Source organism: Xenopus tropicalis, chromosome 1 (genome assembly GCF_000004195.4).
Source record: "Xenopus tropicalis strain Nigerian chromosome 1, UCB_Xtro_10.0, whole genome shotgun sequence".
NCBI lineage: Eukaryota > Metazoa > Chordata > Amphibia > Anura > Pipidae > Xenopus > Xenopus tropicalis.
Genome location: NC_030677.2, coordinates 130775590 through 130795493, shown reverse-complemented (window position 1 = coordinate 130795493; position 19904 = coordinate 130775590). Strand labels below are relative to the sequence as shown.

At 37.6% G+C, this 19904-nt stretch overlaps 1 protein-coding gene across 2 annotated transcripts; it reads right to left on the bottom strand.

Annotated features, from left to right (window-relative positions):
• Positions 1–3436: 3436 nt before the first annotated feature.
• anxa1.1 (annexin A1 gene 1) lies at positions 3437–16566 on the bottom strand. Of its 2 annotated transcripts, XM_012958525.1 has the most exons (14): positions 16520–16566; positions 14590–14727; positions 11356–11438; positions 9738–9828; positions 9048–9142; positions 8848–8961; positions 8598–8688; positions 8283–8362; positions 7701–7757; positions 6160–6253; positions 5278–5373; positions 4816–4874; positions 4094–4216; positions 3437–3711 (listed from the first exon to the last, which is right to left on the bottom strand). In XM_012958525.1, exons 3-14 carry the CDS (start codon positions 11422–11424, stop codon positions 3649–3651), a joined length of 1032 nt encoding a protein of 343 aa, XP_012813979.1. In that variant the 5' UTR covers positions 11425–11438; positions 14590–14727; positions 16520–16566; the 3' UTR covers positions 3437–3648.
• Positions 16567–19904: the final 3338 nt, after the last annotated feature.

Genomic DNA, 19904 nt, shown 5'->3' with positions numbered 1-19904 from the left:
GGCTACTTACAGTACAGCAGTAGTGTATAAGTAAAAACAATCGGAGTGTCCTCCTACCTATAGGTCATGTTGACTATCTTTTTCTGAAAGTTCTGGTTCTCTAAATAAATCCTATAGGAGATCCTGGACCCAATTGTCTGGCAACCCGACTGTAGCTTCTCAAGCTGCCTGTCAAAAAAGAAGCTAGCAGACGTCACAAACCCTCTCTTTTCACTTTCCCATACTTTGAGCCGGCATAATTAACACATGACCCTGACATCGGCAGTGTAAGGAAGCTCCTCTCTGTTGCTTGCTTCAAGGTGCTCACCCTCCCCCTGCTCCTCGCACAATCAGATAGCAGACACAGAGATTTCCGTTGCCTGCCTGCTTCAAAGAGCAGGCAGGCACACAAAGCAGGGACTTGAGCTAAGCCTTCATGTGCAATGAACTAAGGAGCACATGAAGTGAGAAAGGGCAGCATAGGTCCAGATTAGATGATTCCTCTAGGTTTTTTTTTTTTTATTGAAGGTGTGTGAAACGTAGCACTGAAGAGGAGAGAAAAAATGGCTGCCCTGTTGAGCTTTGGTTGAAGCGTTCCCTATGGTAATGCAACTACTTGTTTGATTTTTTTTTTAACAGTTTAATATCTTATAACAATAAAAACACCATGGCAGGTTTAAAAATAATAATAATAAAAAAGAATAATGTGTGTCAGTATCACTTTAAGGAAGAACTAACCTAAAACATTGTTGCTGTATAGTGAATACCTAGGGTATATTTATAAAAAATTTTTAAATCATCCAGGTCATGGTATATCTAGTAGAAGTAAATCTAGAGCAACTGGACCTGCTGAGTAATCATAGAAAACGTTTCACTACTCCAAGCAGCATCTTCAGTTCAACTGACTGGTATGGGAAGTCCTTGGTATATGAAATCTTCCACTAATCCAATCAAAATAGTGCATTGTAGTTCTTCAGAGAGGTGACTACTGGCAATTATGTTGCCATAGTTTTATGGTATCTCTCTATACAGACTATAAGCAAATTTAGGGGACTGTTTCTGCTAAATTGTGCATAGTACAGAGCAATGCCTATACTAGCAAGGTTTTACAGTATCCCTTTATACAGGTTATGAGCAAACTTAGGGGGCTGTCCCTGCAGACTTGAGCTTAGTACAGGGGGATACCTATACTAGCAAGGTTTTACAGTATCCCTTTATACAGGCTATGAGCAAACTTAGGGGACTGTCCCTGCAGACTTGAGCTTAGTACAGGGGGATACCTATACTGGCAAAGTTTTATGGTATTTCTTTGTACAAAATTTGTGTGCAAATAAACATGGCCGGCTCTGTTCTATTAAGCACTGTGCACAGCATTAGTCTTGCGAGACTCATTCTAAAGGTTAAGAATTTTGCATCCCATCTTTGAAAACAATAGCCACCCACAACTGGTCCTTTTCCAAAATATGGACAAACGACTAAGCAAAAATATAAATACATTTTTCTCAAATCTGTATATAATTGAAGTTAAAAGTATTAATGCAGTTCAGATGCGTTATCAGTAGACAGAAGTACTCAAACTATAGTAACTGACACTAATAAGAACAGATTGTGAGAGTTCTGGAATTCTTTTACATAGCTCTGTCTGTAATGTGGACCATGCTAAAATTAAATGGTTGTTGCGGGCAATGCTACACTTTATCTGCTGTAAGAGGGCAATCTGTGTAATATATTGGTGCAGAATAGGTACATTCCAGCCCCCCACCCTGAACAGCACATCTTGCCTACCGCCTCCAGGATCTGCACAAATAATAGAGAAGCCATCCCTATCTAGTGTATCCATAGTAAAGGCCTGGATCATTAATGTTACAGAGATGTAGAAACTTTATGCTGGTGCAGGAAGTTCAGTATATATATATATATATACACTGTAATTAGGGTTGCTACCTTTTTTTGTTTATAATACTGCCTTTTGGGCCGTGTACTGGCCATGATGTCATTTGGTGGGTGTGGCTATTACATAAGGGCCGGGAAATGGGCAGGCTGAGTGGGGAAATAGGCAGGGCAGAGGTGGGCCTGTGACTATAAAGGCTGATCAGTAGCAGAGGTGTTGAGGAAACAAAGTACATTGCTGGTAAATTTGTAATAACGGTGCTGGCACTAGCCAGTTAAATACTGGCCAGATGGCAACTCTGACTGTAATAGCACATAAATGAGGACCATGCAAAGGTCACCCCCACATTGCAAATGGCAGCTATAGGCAACAGCAAGGCTGATGCCATGAGACTGATTAAGGAAAGATGGCAAAAAAGAAGCCAAGGGAATAAGGCAAGGAGAGAGCATGCACAGATCTCGCAGCAGGGAGAGAGAGAAACCTCCTGGGATGCAAGTTTAGTAAAGTGCAAGAGAGGCTGCACTAACTGCAGATTCCCCTTAGAGTTCCAGTTAGTGCCAGTCAGGGAAGGACTACACTCTCCATGCAATTTAGGATCCTTAGTTTCCATAGAATTCACTTCATAAGAACCAGAAGGTTCATTAGTCAGGCCCCTTCTCTCATCAGGAAAGGTAAGAGCCACAGGTTTTAGTGCCCCTTAGGGTGCGTCAACCAAGAATAAATACTAAATTCTGCAATCCTTGGGAATACTGGATGGATATCCATTAAAACATTACAAGCTAATATAGTAGAATTCACGGATTATACGTAAGTGTGCACCAACATAAAGTGCACATAAGAATCAGGCCTGAACTCTCAGTTATATGTGATGCACCAGAGGAGTAGTGTAACTGTATTGCTTTTTTCTGACATTCTTTGTATTTGTTCTTTTAAGGTTTTGATTTACATGTAAAATAGAGTGTGCTGCATTTGCTTTCATTATAAATAACAGCAAGTGTGTTATCTTTACTCTGCTCCAGGCTGTCCAAGTCAACCCAAAATTACATTTTTTGCCTAATAAAAGAAAACATAATTCTAAGCAACTTTGCAATATACATTCATTACAAATGTACAATGTTTTTTGATTTATTTGTATATATAATTGCTATTGGAAGTAGTGTTTGTCTGTCCTTTTCTATTCTCTGCCCTGGTGGCTCTGGCTTTTTAAACAATGTAACACAAGCCAACAGACTGACAGACCTTCCTTGCTGGAAGAGACTGCCCTTTGCAACATTGTTTAAAAAGTAAAGACCAGGAGTAAAACAAATGCTGCTCTCAATAGCAATTACATTTACTAATAACGTATAAGACACTAAAAAAGTTCCTTGGAATTATGTTTTATTTTGTTAGGCAAAAAATTAGGGAAAAAAGTTTACCAAAGAAAATATATGCTAGCTTTCCCACCCAGAGAACCAAAACAGATACCATGTGGTCATTTCAGATCTCTAATGTTGTGCATATGTGCAATGTGTCATATATGCTTAGAAATAGGAAAATATTTTACATACAGCCTACGAAACATTTCAATACAATTGCACAGATTGTTTTGTTTTATTAAGAGATTACAAAAATGTTTGCAGTATAATGTACCAAAGAAAACAGGTCTGTAAAGGGATGCAGTTTGCAATGTAAATGGACAACTGTAGTAGCTTTATTTTAGTATTTCTACCTTGAGGACAAGTTAGACCAAGCAAAGCTCCAATATAACAATTATAGACAAATGGAATTTATACAGAGTTTCAGGAGTCAGGTCCACACAGGGCCAACATAATGGTTTCATAATCGCCTTTGAGTTTTTCTTCCTATAAAGACAAAGAGCATTTTTTGTAAGTTGCAAACTCAATCTATATAGTTTAGAGCAACGCAATAATACTTTTTTGAAAAGCAGGAGTTCAGAATACAGTAAGATATAAAGCAGCTTATATGACAAGACTGTGCCAAAAGTGCATGTAGCAACACAGCAGTTCAGTACAGAATTATAGAATACATTGTCACTATCTAAACACACACCTATTGCCGTCTGAGGTGTTTTTCTACTTTACATTTATAACAGCAAAAATGTCCACAACATTCAATTCCAACAAGACACAACATGATCAGAAATGAGCTATATTCAGTTATCTGGCATCCACCAAAGCGCTCATTACATGGGAAAAACATACTATAAAAAAAATGAGCACATACCATAATAGCCTGGCGGAGAGATTTGCCATAAAGTCGTTTATAGCAGGTTTTGATTTCTTTTAGGTCAATTTCAGATCTGGAAACTAGTACTCTGATTAAAGCATTGTGCCGAGTTCCAGATCCCTGTTAAATATAAGCAAAAAGAACAATTAAGTAAATAGAACACAACTGCTTATTTCTCTCTGCTTGTTAGGATATTAGCAAAGGAGACCTTTTAAAGGACATGTAAACCCTACATTTTTCAACCAAGTGGGGCACATCTCCCCCACCCAAATGGCATCAATTGTACTGCATATATCCCCTCTATTTGCCAGCACTATCACATGGTACACCATGGAACAACCTGCCTAAGATATTATAAATGGAAAAAGTTGCCATACGGGTCTTTTTAAATGGGGCCCCAAAGCATCTAGATATAGTTTTCACTCTCTTTAGAGAACAGCAATGTTGTGTTTTCTCGTGACATTTGTTCAGGTGTGCAATATCAGAACAGTACGCATGCCTTATAAAAAGGAGCTGGCAAGAGTTTTTGATCATTGTGACTTTTCAGTAGGAACATTCAGAATGCATCAGAACACACCAATGTATTAATATACAGTAAGCCCAAGAGATGGGGATAAGTAATAATATGTATGACACATATGTTAAAAAAAAAAAATAATGGTCATAATAGACGTATGCTAACAGTACATACAAACATAGTAATGCAGGACAACACATACCTTCATGGCCAAATAGAATCTTTCAGCAAAATAAGCGGGTTTAGAGCTAGCGCATTTCACTGCAAATACAAAAAAAACTTTAAAAGAACCAAAAAAACAAAAATTACCGTTTCAATTACAGTCTATACATCATAAAGGTTCATGTAGGAAGATATGTAGAGTAAATAGTACCAGCTTTCACTAATTCAACGTCAATCAGGAAAAATCCCAGCGGGCCCTGATGCTGTCGGGCATTGCTGCCTGCCCACAATCTAATCACTTGCACACATTTTTGGAAAACTTCAAAGAAGATTAAAGATAACCACAAGTTTCACCATGGAAAGCACAGCCATCTTTTAATTTTCTCCCCTATAGAGGTTGCTTGATTGATATAAGTAAGTAGCACAGCAAATGATGCCTGAGGCGGGCGGGGGTAGGCAGTGGCAGCAGCTGAGTGGTGAGCCATTGACTCAATAAACTTACCTATACTCATTAAGCATTTTTCCAGATCTCCTTTCATCTCAAGATCAATGGCCCTGTTCAGATCATTTTTGCTGTATCTTGCATATCTCTGTAAAACTAGGAATTAAAAAGAAGGAAAGAAAATTAAATGTTGGTTTTCTCCCCAGTACAAACAGTGCAGATGTCTGGCAGTGAGCAATAACAGTGCTATCAACAAACTCACAATGCTATTTAAGCAATGAAATTTGGACTTTAAGTCATAAATAATTTACAGAAAAAGTATTAACAGAAACCTAATCTCATCACTTTTCCTTAAGCAGAACTAGAACGCTGCAGTTATGTCTTTTGGCATTACTTGCAATTGGCTTCTTTTAAAGATACAGAAGCAGTTATTGCAAAGCACTGCTTGAGTTTGAGTGTTTTTTGCCATAACTAATTCATCTTGGTACAGTTGAAGTGAGAATATCCAAGTGTGTGGAGTATATTTAAAAAGGAAAGCAATGAACTTATGAATAATTGATATTGAATTACTGCATATCTAATGCAGTGTAAAGCATTCTAGGGTGATGTGTAGTGCATGCATACCCTAGCCTGCTTCACCTGTATCAGTATTTTTGCATTATTTTTGTGGTTCATGTCTTTGGCAAAACACAACATAGCCACCAGGGTAAAATTGAACACTAGTCAGCTAAAGAACAGTTTAGGAATCATACACCCATCCATTTATGTTCACCATATTCCTGTATGAGAAACTTGTGGTGAAATTCCCTCCTTGGCATGGAGCTGCAAGCAGAAACTTGCCATGTTCAGTTTTATGAGCACCAAGGTAATTAGCATTTAAAGAAGAATTCAAACATGTTCAAACATAGCAGATCTGAGTTGGTATCAGGGATCAACAGTCACCTTTCTGAATATGTGGATAACTTTTATTAGTTAAAATGTTGATGAATGTAGATACGTCAGTTCCTTTTCTCTTCTCTCCAGCTTCATACAATGCCTACAATATAAAATAAATCCAAGTGGTGATGAATTCCATTTCCATCAGAACCAGTGTTCCACTCTACAACTAACCAAGCATTCATAATAATAGTTTAATACAGAGTAACATTGTATTAGTCGTCCTCTACAAATGTTTGTCAGTAAGTGTGCTCTGCTCCACCTTGCACCTATACCACATACTGTATATTCAGTGGTAAAGCTAGAAATATGTGTATTCAATAAGCAAAGAGATTAAAAAGCATATCTGAGGAAGGGAAAAATATACATTTTTTAATATGACTGCCTAAATTCTGTAAGCAATATCCACAGAAGCTGCTAGAATATTTTTTAAATACACTGAGCATTGTTGCTTAATGTTTTCCTAAAATGTAACTCACATTGTGGTTAAACCCTTCCCCATATGTTTGTGGATGCCAAATTCTGCTAAATTCTAATAAAATGCAGTTAGGAACTGATGAAAAGCAGGGTTGAACAAAATTGTCATGCTCAAGGGAGACATGATTAGTGGATGGAGAAGGAATGGATGTGGATTAAGAAATATGTATTTTGATTCTTTCCCTCTTATATTTATATTTTTAAAAATGTTTTACTAAAATACAAAAGATAAAATATGTCCAACAACAGGGAGAAGGAGCCTTCAGATAGGGGACTCACTGAGCAAATCCTGGTTAAAAAGTACTGTCTTACATTTGTGAACATGAAATGCATAAGGCGTAAGCAGTGCCTGCTCTTCATAAAAATGGTAAAATACACAGTAAAATACAAAAGAGCCATGAATATCCTGTTAATTATATCCTTACTGTATAAACTGTGCTAATGATGTAATTAGTTATAATCAGTGCTAAGTGATATTATCTTTATGATGATTTTAGAAGTCACCTTAAAATTCCATCTGTAGGAAAGCACTTGGCCTGTGGCCTTCTTCTTTTATATTGTTATGCGTCTCCTTGGTGACTTTTAATATGCTTATATCTTACAATGTGAATACATTATTCCCTATATAATTTGAGAGCCTAGCCAAGCTTACTGAAATGATCCACACTTTTGCACGTTGCTAATGCTTATTGCTGGAGCAGTTGTTCCTAATCTATGCACTCAAACCCAAAAAACAGGTCTCCAGGCAATTCAGTGTGGTTCAACAACATCCCCTTCAATACAGGGAAAAATCCTTCTAAAACAAAAGATTTATAAATAGAGATATTAATTGAAACAAAATAAATCCTTATCCAAGTTTTAGACTGTCAAGGCTGACTTTAACCTTGTACAGCTTAAGTTTCAAACACTCAAATATGTAATTAAAAGTTTTCTATAGATCTGCTTACCAATGGCAACTAATCAGAGAATATCATTTACTGGTCACCTGTTTAAAAGGAAACATTGTATTTGTCACTATGGGTTACTGCACCTAGGCAAACTTTGTGCCTTTTGTCTTATAACTTTCTTACCCTGGCATCGTTGTCAGCTTGGTCTTCATTGACACGTGTATCCTCATTCCGTTCCCCCTAGAGAAACCAACATTGGACTGCAATTAATTGCAAATATACACATTCATTTTGTTATACCCATTACATGTTGTTTAGGAATTTGAAGAAATAACTTTTGCCTTAGGTTTGCCATTTGTGTGTATTCATTTTAGCTGACAATATGTTTTCAGATAATATTTTAGATAATATTAGGTGATGCAATTAAACCAACTTAGTTTAAGAATGGGGGCAGCAGTTACATCACATGATTAGTGTTTGTTTACATCAGTGCTGTCCAATTTAGTACATGTAATGGGCTGATTATTTTTAATGTAGCATGTTAGAGGGCTGGATTAAATTAAAATGATGATGTCATACAAATTATAATATGTGGTGCTATTAAATCTCAGTGTCTGTTAGTGCGTGGCCAGTCAACATAAGGCACTTGGTATAAAGGGTTACTGAGCTATGGCAAATACTGCCTTTGTTTTTACAAGACCTAGAAAAAAAAAAAAACACATTTAACAAATATTTAATACCAATATCTATACTAGAAACGATTACCTTAGAGAGGGCAAGGAGAGTCTTCTGAAAATCTCCTGATGTGTCACCAAGAATGTCCTTTCCAAGTTCCTTTTTAAATTCTAAAAAAAGAAAAAATGTTTGCAGTTTATGTAAAGATAGACTAAGCTAAATATCCTCCTTAGTGCATTGTGACAAGGGTGTGACCTGGCTGCCAGATAATCTACAATTATCATAGGTCAAGATAACCTATTAGTGTTTGGCTTGTATTTGTATGTTAAACAGTATGGCATAAAAGCAAACAAATGATGGCTGGTATTTTTTGTATTAGTACTATGAGTTATGCTTTAAAAGTACCTTCTTTATAAACCTTGTTAATTTCTTTGATTTCACAATTGGTCCTCGATACCAAGATCTCAATCAAACAGTCTTCATCTGTTCCAAGGCCCTGGGGGTAGGAGTTAAAGCAACATGAAACATATAGAAATGCAACTGCACCAATATCATAACATTGACACAGTATGATGCTCTACATAACTAATTTAAGCAACATATGTAAAAATAATGGTTATTAAAGCAATATGGTCAATATTGAACAAATATTTACCTTGATGGCACCCCTCAATTCATGGGCATCAAACTGGGCTGGAGTTTTGAGTAAACCCAGGACAACTTCCTCCAGGTGACTTTTTAGGCACTTCTTCAAAGCATCATCAAGACTCTGTAAGTAGACAAATTAATAATCCTGTTTAAGTTTCCCATAAGCCAGATGCTCTAGTAAAGGGTAAATTATTACAAAAGAATTACCTTCCCGGTTAATTGTTGATAAGCAGCTCTGATTTGCTGTCGTTCACAATTGGTTCTTTTTGTCAGAATGTCAATGATAGTTCCTTCATCCACACCTTTAAATCAAAGCAAGAAATGTAAAAACTGCTTTAGAAACATTTTTGCTACATGTAATTTGCATGGAGTAAATGAGTGAGAATTTCCAGACTGGCATTTAAAATAGGCCCTGCCTGGCATTTCAAATACACAGAGGCCCAAACAGCCCCGCACCAGCCAGTGACTGTTTATGGCATCTTACAGCAGCCCCTCTGGCATTTGCCAGAATCCACAGATTGCCAGTCCAGGCTTACCTACACCCAAGATCCAATAATAAGTGCATCCACATAATAAAGGCCTATGCAAGACTATATCAAGCCTTAGTATAAAACACACTTAAACTTGTTCATCTGACTGGCAGCGCAATTCTTCTGTTTTAAGTTGAAGGCCCTTTTATACTGATGCCATTGTACATTTACAGTATACAAACACAATCATTTCAGCTGACCTTTAGTTACTAGTGGTGCAGTACATGAGAGGGAAATTCATACAGCCCATGACTTTACTATTAAATATATATGTACACAAAGCAATATCCCAAGACTGACTACCATACATAAATCGTGTCTTTTTTTGTGTCTGTATTTATTATTTCATTTGCACTTCATTTCCTACCTTTTGCTTTAATGGCTTTATCCAAGTTTGCTGCATCAGCTGCAGCATTGAATCCAGGATTTGCTTTAAGTGATGGGCCAGATTCTTCAGCCTATCAGAATACAGGAGACCAAGATGAAAGGCTCTGCAGCAATTTATTTCCATAAATAAACATAATAGAAAATATGTGCCTTATTTAACAATATAAAGAAGAATAGTCATAACTGGAACTAGCTACATAAATAGGAGATATACAGTAAGACTGATCTTTCAGTGCTTTATATTTTTTCTTTTATTGTAAGATGAGTGGGGCATTGACAGTGAAGCTTTAATACAATCTACAGCTATTTCCTCTTTAGACAAGTATATTAAATCAAAATACTCAGTAAAGCTGCTCCTAAAGTATTAGTGAGTCTATATAATAAAAGATGCAATTTTTTGCTACAGATCGAATTAATTATAGCAGACAATCAACAGGTTTGCATTTACTTGTCATCTGTTTAAAAGCAAATATCTTATTGGTTGTTGTGGATTACTGTGTCAGGGCAAACTTTGTGCCTTTTATTACATATGTTGGAATAATTGTATATAATTGTTACCATATGATCAAATTAATGAATACAGGATTGCCATTTAAATAGGGAAGCCATATTTTATAAACACTAAGAGCCAGACAAAACTAATTACATAATAGAAGTGTCAATTTAGTAAGTCAAATCCCCCCTAGCCTACCTATGTCCCTTTAAAATTTATAGTAAGACATTAAACGGAGCTTATTGTTTTTTAAGTTGAAACATGAACATAAAATATGTTTAAGCATGGGAAATGTAAATGTATTCATAGTGGCTCTCTGAGAAATTTTGCAATTTACATTCACCTTTCCTATTTTTAGTGGTTTCTGAGATTTAGACTGCCAACACCAGGCTTTTGGCTCAACGGCACTCTCAAAGTCAGCAAACCCATGGTTAATAGACTATATAGGAAGTGCATTGAATTAAAATTATCCTTTGCATAACTTATAGCTAGCACTAAATAAATAAATGATAATGGGTCATTGGCACACTGACCTTTAAAGAGAGCTGTTGAACTGAAAGTCAGTCTAAAATAATCTTTAAAATAATGTAAAACTATAGTGATTCTTTATAGATTAAAGAATAAGTAAACTTTTTTTTTCTATCAGTAAAATTACTCTAAACAGCCTCCAGAATTACCTACCTTTGTCCCAGCATTCTGTCTGACCTGGTTCCTCAGTTAGATGTTAATCCTTTCCTTTGCTTCCTTGTGCAGAGTGAAGCCCCGCCCCCACTTCCTGTTCAGTTCCCTTATAAAAAAAAAAACCTGTTCATGCACAATCTGGCTTCTGCTGCCTCCAGGTATGAGCAGAAGGCTCTCCACTTCGACTACAGCAGTCGAAGTGATGAGAGAATTGAACAGGAAGTGAGGGCGGGGCTTCACTCTGCACAAGGAAGCAAAGGAAACTATCATCTTCTAACTGAGGAGTGAGGTCACTCAATGCTGGGACAAAGGTAGGTAATTCTGGAGGCTGTTTAGAGTAATTTTACTGATAGGAAAAAAAAGGTTTACTTTTTCTTTAAATTCAATGTAAAATGAAACTGAAATTGTTGCTGAATTAACTTACAGTGCATGGGGGGTGTCCTCCACCTTCCAGGAAGGATGCATGAGTAAGGAATTCATGCATGAAAGACATGATGACGGTAGTTTCTGTGGAAAAAGGAAAACATTACAATATATATATATATTTTTTGTGCTATGAAAACTGAAACTACATAAGATTACTTTCAGTACCAGTTACAATTCTTAGCAATATACCAGTCAAAATGAATATTTGTACTGGCGGTGCCATGACTCTACTATAGTATGCCAAAACTAGAAAACATTGGCTCACCATCTTGAGTGCAGATGTTGTAATGTCTTCACCCACCCCACATTGTGTATGGCTGGGTGCGGGTAAGTGTGGCAAAATTCCCAGCTGTTATTTAGAAAATCTGCTGTACCAGACACTAAAATATAGTATAAATTTAGTATTTTCTTAATTTAAACAGGTGACCAGTGAATTCTATCTGCTGATTGGTTGCTCTGGGTTACTGCTTCTGAGCAAACTTAGTACCTTTTATTAAATAACCCTATTAATGTAACATTTTAAATGTGTGAGCTCACTTGTTATAGAGGGCAGCTTTACAGGATTAACTATACCTGTGACACTGAACTCTACCCATAACTGCACAGCTAATTGCAGTAATGTCCTCCCAAATCCCTGGAGGAGATGCTATGTTCTATTTAATTAAACTACCTTTATCCTCTTAATTACAGCAGATAAGAATCAATGTTTTCCTTACTGAAATAATTAAATACAATGGGGGGGAGAGTCTAGATACTCTGAGGGGAATTAATAGTTTTAAAAGTTACTCTGCTACTTCGGTGTAGGGTGGGGAAGGAAAAAAAAATCAGTTTACGTCACTTTCTTGCTCAAGTCTATTGTCTTATGCCTTTGACTCATGTGATTTACTTAATGATACATGTGACTTTGCAGAACACACTAATAAATGCGCCTTTGGTTGTAGATTTAAAATCTACACATCCTGCATAAAACTTTAATTTCTGCTGCAACTATGTAGAATATAGGACACATGAATGTCCACAAGTGCAGTGAGCAAAGTGCAATTTCAAGCACAATCGCCATGTTTTTTCCCCTACAATGCAGCATTTTTTCCCTAAATTCCAGTGCCATTGCAGTCGCAAAAGGGGGGAATGCTCTTGAGGTAATTGCACTGCACCTACTGCAATTGCATCTGCTTTGCTAAATAAATGAAACTGCACATTCGCTTTATAGCTAATTGGGCACTGTTGCACCAAATATATTCGAAGTATGTCTGTCATCATTTCTGGTGTCTGGCGTGCGAGCGACATGTGTGCCCTATTCTTTTGTCACAACTGAGCTGCAATGGTTGACGTAGGGCATACCTCCGAACATTTGAAAAATGTAAAGACGGACAAAAATAAATGGTGCGCGTATCACGGCAAAATGTTTGACCACGCCCATTTGTGTGTCCACACCCCCTGAATACCACTCCCATTTTACTAAATTTGTCAGGTTATTTAAAGTTTGAATACATTTCTGGGGGTTTAGGGGTCTTGTTTTAGGTGTTATTACAGTTTTGCTTATTAAGCTGTAATTGCTCTTTAAGCTGCAAGTCTTAGTTCCCCAAGAGACATGTTTAGCTTATTAGTTACAGTTGTATCTAAGTGCAGGTGTAGCGTGTTTAGTTTTCTGGGCTCTCTGCTAAAAGCTACTTTTTTAATTAAGTTGAGAAACTTTGTATCTTTTTTAGCAGTCAGTGCAGTAGATCAAAGGGAAATTAGATACTTTTCAGTAGAAATCCAGGACTGCAGGCTAAGCTGTTAAAATCGGGACAGGGACATAGGGTGCTGAGGGAAGCCTGGAGCTACCGTCTAGTCTGGTCATTTACAAAACCTATCAGCAATGTGTTTTTAAGAAAAAGCATAATTTTGTGGCACTTTGCATACTGCTCTGCAGGTTGACATGGGAACAACCAGCACTGCTTGCATTTGGAGGTGCTATATTCAGAGGAAAGGCTGTAATTATGCATGACCCCATACCTTGCCTGGACTGTAGTAAAGGACTGCATTGTCCCTGCATTTTTACTTGTGACTTGTGTAATGCATTCAAGTACTACCTGGCTGTTACCTAATCTAATAGAGGGGTATAATAAGTGCCATTCACAGAATAAAATTGCAAAAGCCAAAAATTTTCCCCTTTATGCAAACAGTTTTTCCTTTGTGTATTTAATATACTTTGTGGATCTGCAAAGGTATTTCACAAATTCCTCACACTAACTTTTATTCTTGACTGCTATTTTTAATGTCATTTTGTTTTACTTACCCTTTATTGCTCAATTTTCTGTTGCTACCACACCCCTTCAAAAATCCAAACCCCTGTAATATCTGTGATTTGATAGCTAAATAATAGCAATCCTGACATGAATCTGCCCCCCCATCAGCGTTTAGTTTAAAAGGCATAAGATGACAATCGTAGTATTCTAACTTTAAACACTTATATGCCCCCCCCCCCAGCACAACTACATTTCACGCCTTAATTCCTTTTTACCATGTTCTTTGCCACTGAAGTACCGAAAACCTGAATATCTGGTTTCATCATGGCAGGGTAAGTATTAATGAACCAAACCATATTCTGAACGGAAAGTAAAATCACAAATCTTATGTTTAAGAAAAAATATACCACACTTTAATGGTAACAAATAAAACATTACTACACAAAGTAAAATAACCACAATGACAGCAATTCACAAACAAATTAAGAAATTTGTCCTCAAGAACACTGCTGGGAAAGGGTTAAGGGAAATCTGGCAGCTTCACTGCAAATCTGCTTTGAGCTGGCAGGCCAAATTTCCTGTGACTCATGTGAGCATGGGTTTTAGTAACTATTGGAAATAAAAACAGGGAATGGATTTTTTTTTAATACATATATATCCCAAGTATGATAAAAAAAAAAGTACTAGATAACATCATGCAAAATAATTATTAATAAATGATAAAAATCCAAAACAATTGAGTGCTAAAAGTAAAAAAAACACACATTTTTATTAATGACTAAAGTAGCATGACCAGATCACTTGAAAATTCAGAGACATTTAATGAATACATGTTTTAGGCAGCACACATTGTATTTTACAATAAACTGCAATCAGTTCAAACCTGGATTTTTTGATGTGTCCCTGAATTTTCAAGTCACTTAGGTTGAAGTAAGGCTGGATTGAACAAGGATAGGAAAATGAGCTGTTTGCTGATAGAGTGCAGTAAAGCAGCAACTCACCTGGAGGAGGACAAGAAAGAGTCACTAGTAGATGTTACAGGGAAGCAGCAGGCTGGAAAGCTTGCACTGAGCTTCAGTTATTTTATGGAGCAAACCACACCTAGTAACAGAACATTCTTCTGTGCTTCCACTGATTGGCTGGCAAGGAAAAAGCGTTGTTTCGGGCAGTGAGTTGTTAAAGTCACAACAAATTCCTTCCAGAAGGAACTGAGACTTTTCTAGTGTTGCTGGTTACACAGCATAGTCACACTCAAGCTGCATGGTACAGTAACACAGGGATACAACAAAATACATTCTCTCAAACAGTATTTGGACAAAACAACAGCATAAAAAGAGAACGTCAAATATGAAATTGTTTTTTAACATAGTTAAACTTATGCAGTCACAGCAGTTTGTGCACGTTTATTTATGCAGTTTCTGCAGAATACTATCCAAATTATCCAAACAACTTCCTTCATTAAAGCCCAATCAGAGCTCCAGCATCAAAGTTTAGTTTACCTTAAAAGTTAAATCTGTGTAGAAACAATTTATACTATTACATCTCTGTGCAGCAAAAGCAGGACTGCCACTAAGGACTCTTACACACAGGTCTTTCAATGTGCACCTATTTAACTGCATGCTGAATGCATCAAATTGCATATACTGTATTTTGTATTCAGATGACAAACTGCCAACTGTGCCAGTTTCTGACATAGCCCCCGAAGACACCACGTTAACTTGTACTCAGTGGGTAGCACTTCTACTTTGCAGTGCTTGGTTCCTGAGTGCAATTCCGGCTTAGGCAGGTAGTTTGTAGGTAGGCAGGTTAACTGGCTCCAGATAAAATTGGCAAGCGCTAGTGAGTATGAATATAATAGGGGCCTTAGACTGTAAGGTCTGATAGGGCAGGATTTGATGTAAATAATATATAATCTGTGTAAATGTACCAGCACTATATAAATATCAGGAAAATAAATAAGTACATTTAAATAAAAAAGTACTAGGATTCTTAAATGTGCCTTTATTTTCCTTTGACTTTCAACTGTATTTTCTATGTGAACTATAAACAAGGGGTCCCATTTAAGATGGAGTGATTTTCTTGTCATTTTCAATGATGTGAGGTCCAAGGAATATATGGAAATATAAGGAAAGAAAGATGAATCTGTCCCTGGCTTCCATATAGCACAGGTATGGGACCTGTTATCCAGCGTGCTCAGGATCTGGGGTTTTCTGGATAAGGGATCTTTCCGTAATAGTACTGTTTTATTATAACAGATAAAAGAGAAATCCTTTTCAAAAATTAGAATTATTTGCTTATAATGGAGTCTATGGCAGATGGCCTTTCCGTAATTCGGAACTTTCTGGATAATGGGTTTCTGGATAATAGATCCCATACCTGTATTAACATTTGGTACTACAAATTCAACAGAGCAAGTTCGAAAAATGTTACTTTCACAATACACACCTTTGCTATGGGTAAATATCTGTCATCTTGTAGCAAGATTGCCTTTACCTGTGCGCTGCCTTTATTAACTGTATAAAAACCACAGCACACAAATCATAATAATAATAAACATTTTACAGTTGGCTGAGCATATTTTTTGTCTGGTTTGCCATATTTACCACTGTCACTTCTTTGCAACATTGTCACAATCAGTATCATTAAAAGTCTTATCTATAAAATTGCTCTGTGGGAACAAAAGTTAAAAAAACAGCCCTCACACTTCCATGCTGGCAAACAACAATGTGCAAACATAATGGAAGGTTGCTAGGTATTATATTTCCTTAGGCAAATAACAGTTTTTGGGTAGAGTTCCTCACCAAGCTATGTAGCTATTTTACATCCTAGCATTCAGGCTATACACTTGATATTTTTATAATAACTTTTCTTGCAGTGCATTTTGTGGTTTAAAAGTAGAAGTAATAAAGAAGCGCTAATAAAGAGATTTACCTTTGTACTCCCAGCAGAAAGCACTCTCCCAGTAATCCCAGTTAATGATGAGGGATCAAGAAAAGTAAATTGTGAGTTGCTGATGTACTGAAGTAGTTAGGGTAGTTAGCATTGTTTAGTAATGCTATTGTTATCCCTGCAAAATATCAGTAATGTTAATTGTAGGGTGCACTAATTTTCTTCCCTTTTAATTGGAACAACTGGCATAATACAAGTGCACAAATTTAACAGGAGCAAATGTTAAATACCTTGTATTCATTATTTTATATTATCAAAATGCTCTGATATTCCTTATTGAAGACTTGCACTTCTTACATCTAGAGAGGAAAGGACAATGCTATTACTTCCATTAATGTCTATTAAGAGTAACTCTGCTTCTCACTACAGACAGCCCGGATCTTTAACAAAGAATGCTATCAATAGCCCTACCTAGAGAAAAGGCAATTCCAGACTAATTTGAGGGTAATTACTAAATCCCACAACATGAAAGAAGTTTAACTGCTTGGTATGTGCTGTTTTTTTGGGTAGCAGTACTATGAATTTAACCACAGAGATAACAGAGAACATGCCTTTCCATACCTGCTGATGTTACCTGTGCAGTTCTGTTCACTGACTGGCCCTCCCTATCGTGTGATCCTAGAGCACCTCTAATTTGAATACAAAGAGCCCTGCCTTGACATGGACTCTGGGTCAGGATTCACCCTCTCCGTGTTGGACTGGGGTTCCTGGGGCCCACAAGAGAACCTCACCCCAGGGGACCACCAAAACATATACACACCTGCTACTACACCCGTCACAGCCAACCCCCTTACAATTTTTTCCACATCCTATACATGAACAAGCAAGAGCAAAAACAAACCTTGGGCACAAAAAAATTCATTGACATACATACCGGTAAGATCACTGCAAAAAATTAACCCCACAAAATCACAGCATAAATGGACAATGAGCATGTCAGTAACATCACTGCAGAAATAGATTTTAAGCACATTATCCCCAAGAATTCCAGTAAAATCACTGCAGAAATAGACACTAAGGGGCAGATTCATCAAAGTACGAGTTTGAATCCCGAAATAGGTAAAATTCAGATTAGATACGATAATTTCTGATGACTGGAAATGTTACGAATATCCTTACGAAAAAATCATAATAGTCACGATAATATCGTATTGACGATCCGAAAGTCACAAAATTTGTATATCCGAATGATCGTAAAAGCGGGAAAACCTTTCTGACTTTGATCCTTCTGTGCGTGTTTTTGGAAGCCTCCCATAGGACTCAATGGCACTCTGCAGCTCCAACCTGGCCCAAGGAAAGTCTTGATAATGAAGCTTTATTGAATCTGAAACTTTTGTACTCGGCACATAAATACAATTTTGTCGCACAAATTGTTGCAAAGTACAAAAAAGTCACGCAAATTAATGATAAAGTCGCAAAAAATACGCACCGTATGAAATTGTAGAAAAAATATGAATTTTTTGTAAACTAAAACAATCATACTTTGATAAATGTGCCCCATAGCATATTAGCTCAAACATGCCAGTAAGATCACTGCAGAAAATGTAGGGGGACTAAGGCTAATGCCACACAGAGCATATTCTCAGCAAGCATTTTTTGGCTTGCTGAGAATACGCTACCTAAGCCACATGTGGCATTAGCCTTAGGCTTTTAACTAATGCTGATAAAATTAGCTTCAAAACAATGCATATTTTCTCAAGAGGCAGAGTCAGAAGAGTGGCTGAGGCCTTAAGGCCCCCATACATGGGCCGACTATAGCTGCCGATATCGGTCCCTTGGACCGATTCGGCAGCTAATCGGCCCGTGTATGGGGAGAGCAGAGCGGCCTGGCCGACCGATATCTGGCCTGAAATTGGCCAGATCTCGATCGGCCAGGTTAGAAAATCTGGTCGGATCGGGGACCGCATCGGCTCGTTGATGCGGTCCCCGATCCGACTGCCCCATTGCCGCCCACATAATCCGATCGTTTGGCCCCAGGGCCTAAATGCTCCCCGATATCGCCCACCCGTAGGTGGGGATATCGGGGGAAGATCCGCTCGCTTGGCGATATCGCCAAGCGAGTGGATCTGCTCGTGTATGGCCACCTTTAGAGAGAGAGAGATGACTGGAAACACTAATTTAGCATATCTGATGGAGATAAATCCCCACCTGCAGTTTTAGACATGTATTCTTCAGGAGGGGAAAAAATTCCTTTCCCAGAAAAACTCTTGGCAATTCAGCTCTGTACGCTTTTGCTGGAACCCAAGTAATACTGCCTATAAGATGTTGGAGAGAATAATTTTACTTTTTCTTAAGCACTTGAAACCCTTGAATGGTTGGAAAAAAAACCAAAAGCTGAACCTGTAGTCACCAGCAGCTATGCTACAGATTTGAGACAGGCATAACAAAGTACCATAATACAACCAGACCTCTGCATCAATATTTTACAGCAGAATCCACCAATACACAATAAGGGGCTGATATCATACATCAACAACTAGTAACCCATACCAACCAGTCAGCAGGTAACATTTACTTGTTACCTGATTAAAGGCAAATATCTGTTTAGTTGCTATAGGCTACTAGGCCTGGTGCAAAGCTTTTATAACATTACCATGTACTCTGACTTACTACATTAGCACCGACTTAACAAGATGTAGAAATCAATGAGATTTAGGGAAAATTTGATTATGGCACAAGCAAAAGAAGGTCCTCATCTGCAGTACAGAATAAAGATTTGGCTTTACACCATAGGTACCACAGGGACTGGTTCTTGGGCTTAGACATGTTTTGAAAAGCATTATATGTATATACCCCTAGTTGGCTGTAAAACAGTCCAACACCAAATAGAATAGGTTAGAGCATGGGGTACATGCGACTCTCTTAAACAGGATGGGCCTTTGCTATATGGTAGTAGCCTGGGGTGTACTGCAACTAAAACTCAATGTAGCTGTGTGCAGAGTAAAATAGCAAATAATGGACGCCAGAAGGTTCTTTGCTGATGAACAAATGATAACTGGTTTATTGTCAGACAATTAGTGCACAGGGTTAGCTCATATACTCACAAATACAGATGTTATGGCAGTAGTATACCCTGAGGACAACAAGAGAGGATGCCACCGGTTTATCCCACCTCTTTTGGGAGACTGGGCAGGGTAAAGCATCTGGTCAGCTCGGCACCAGTATGGAGGCTTTAAGGAGTCCTACAGCCGACTGTGGATTAGGGTTAAGGTACTAGCCTGTTTCCTGCATCTTAACCTTGGCCCTATCCTGAAGCAACAGTGCCTATATTGATGGGTAATTCCTGCTACTTTCCTGGTTGGAGCCAAAAGCTGCTCTTGCTTCCTTCACCTAACTACCTCACTTTCCTAGAAAGTGCTTGACAGAG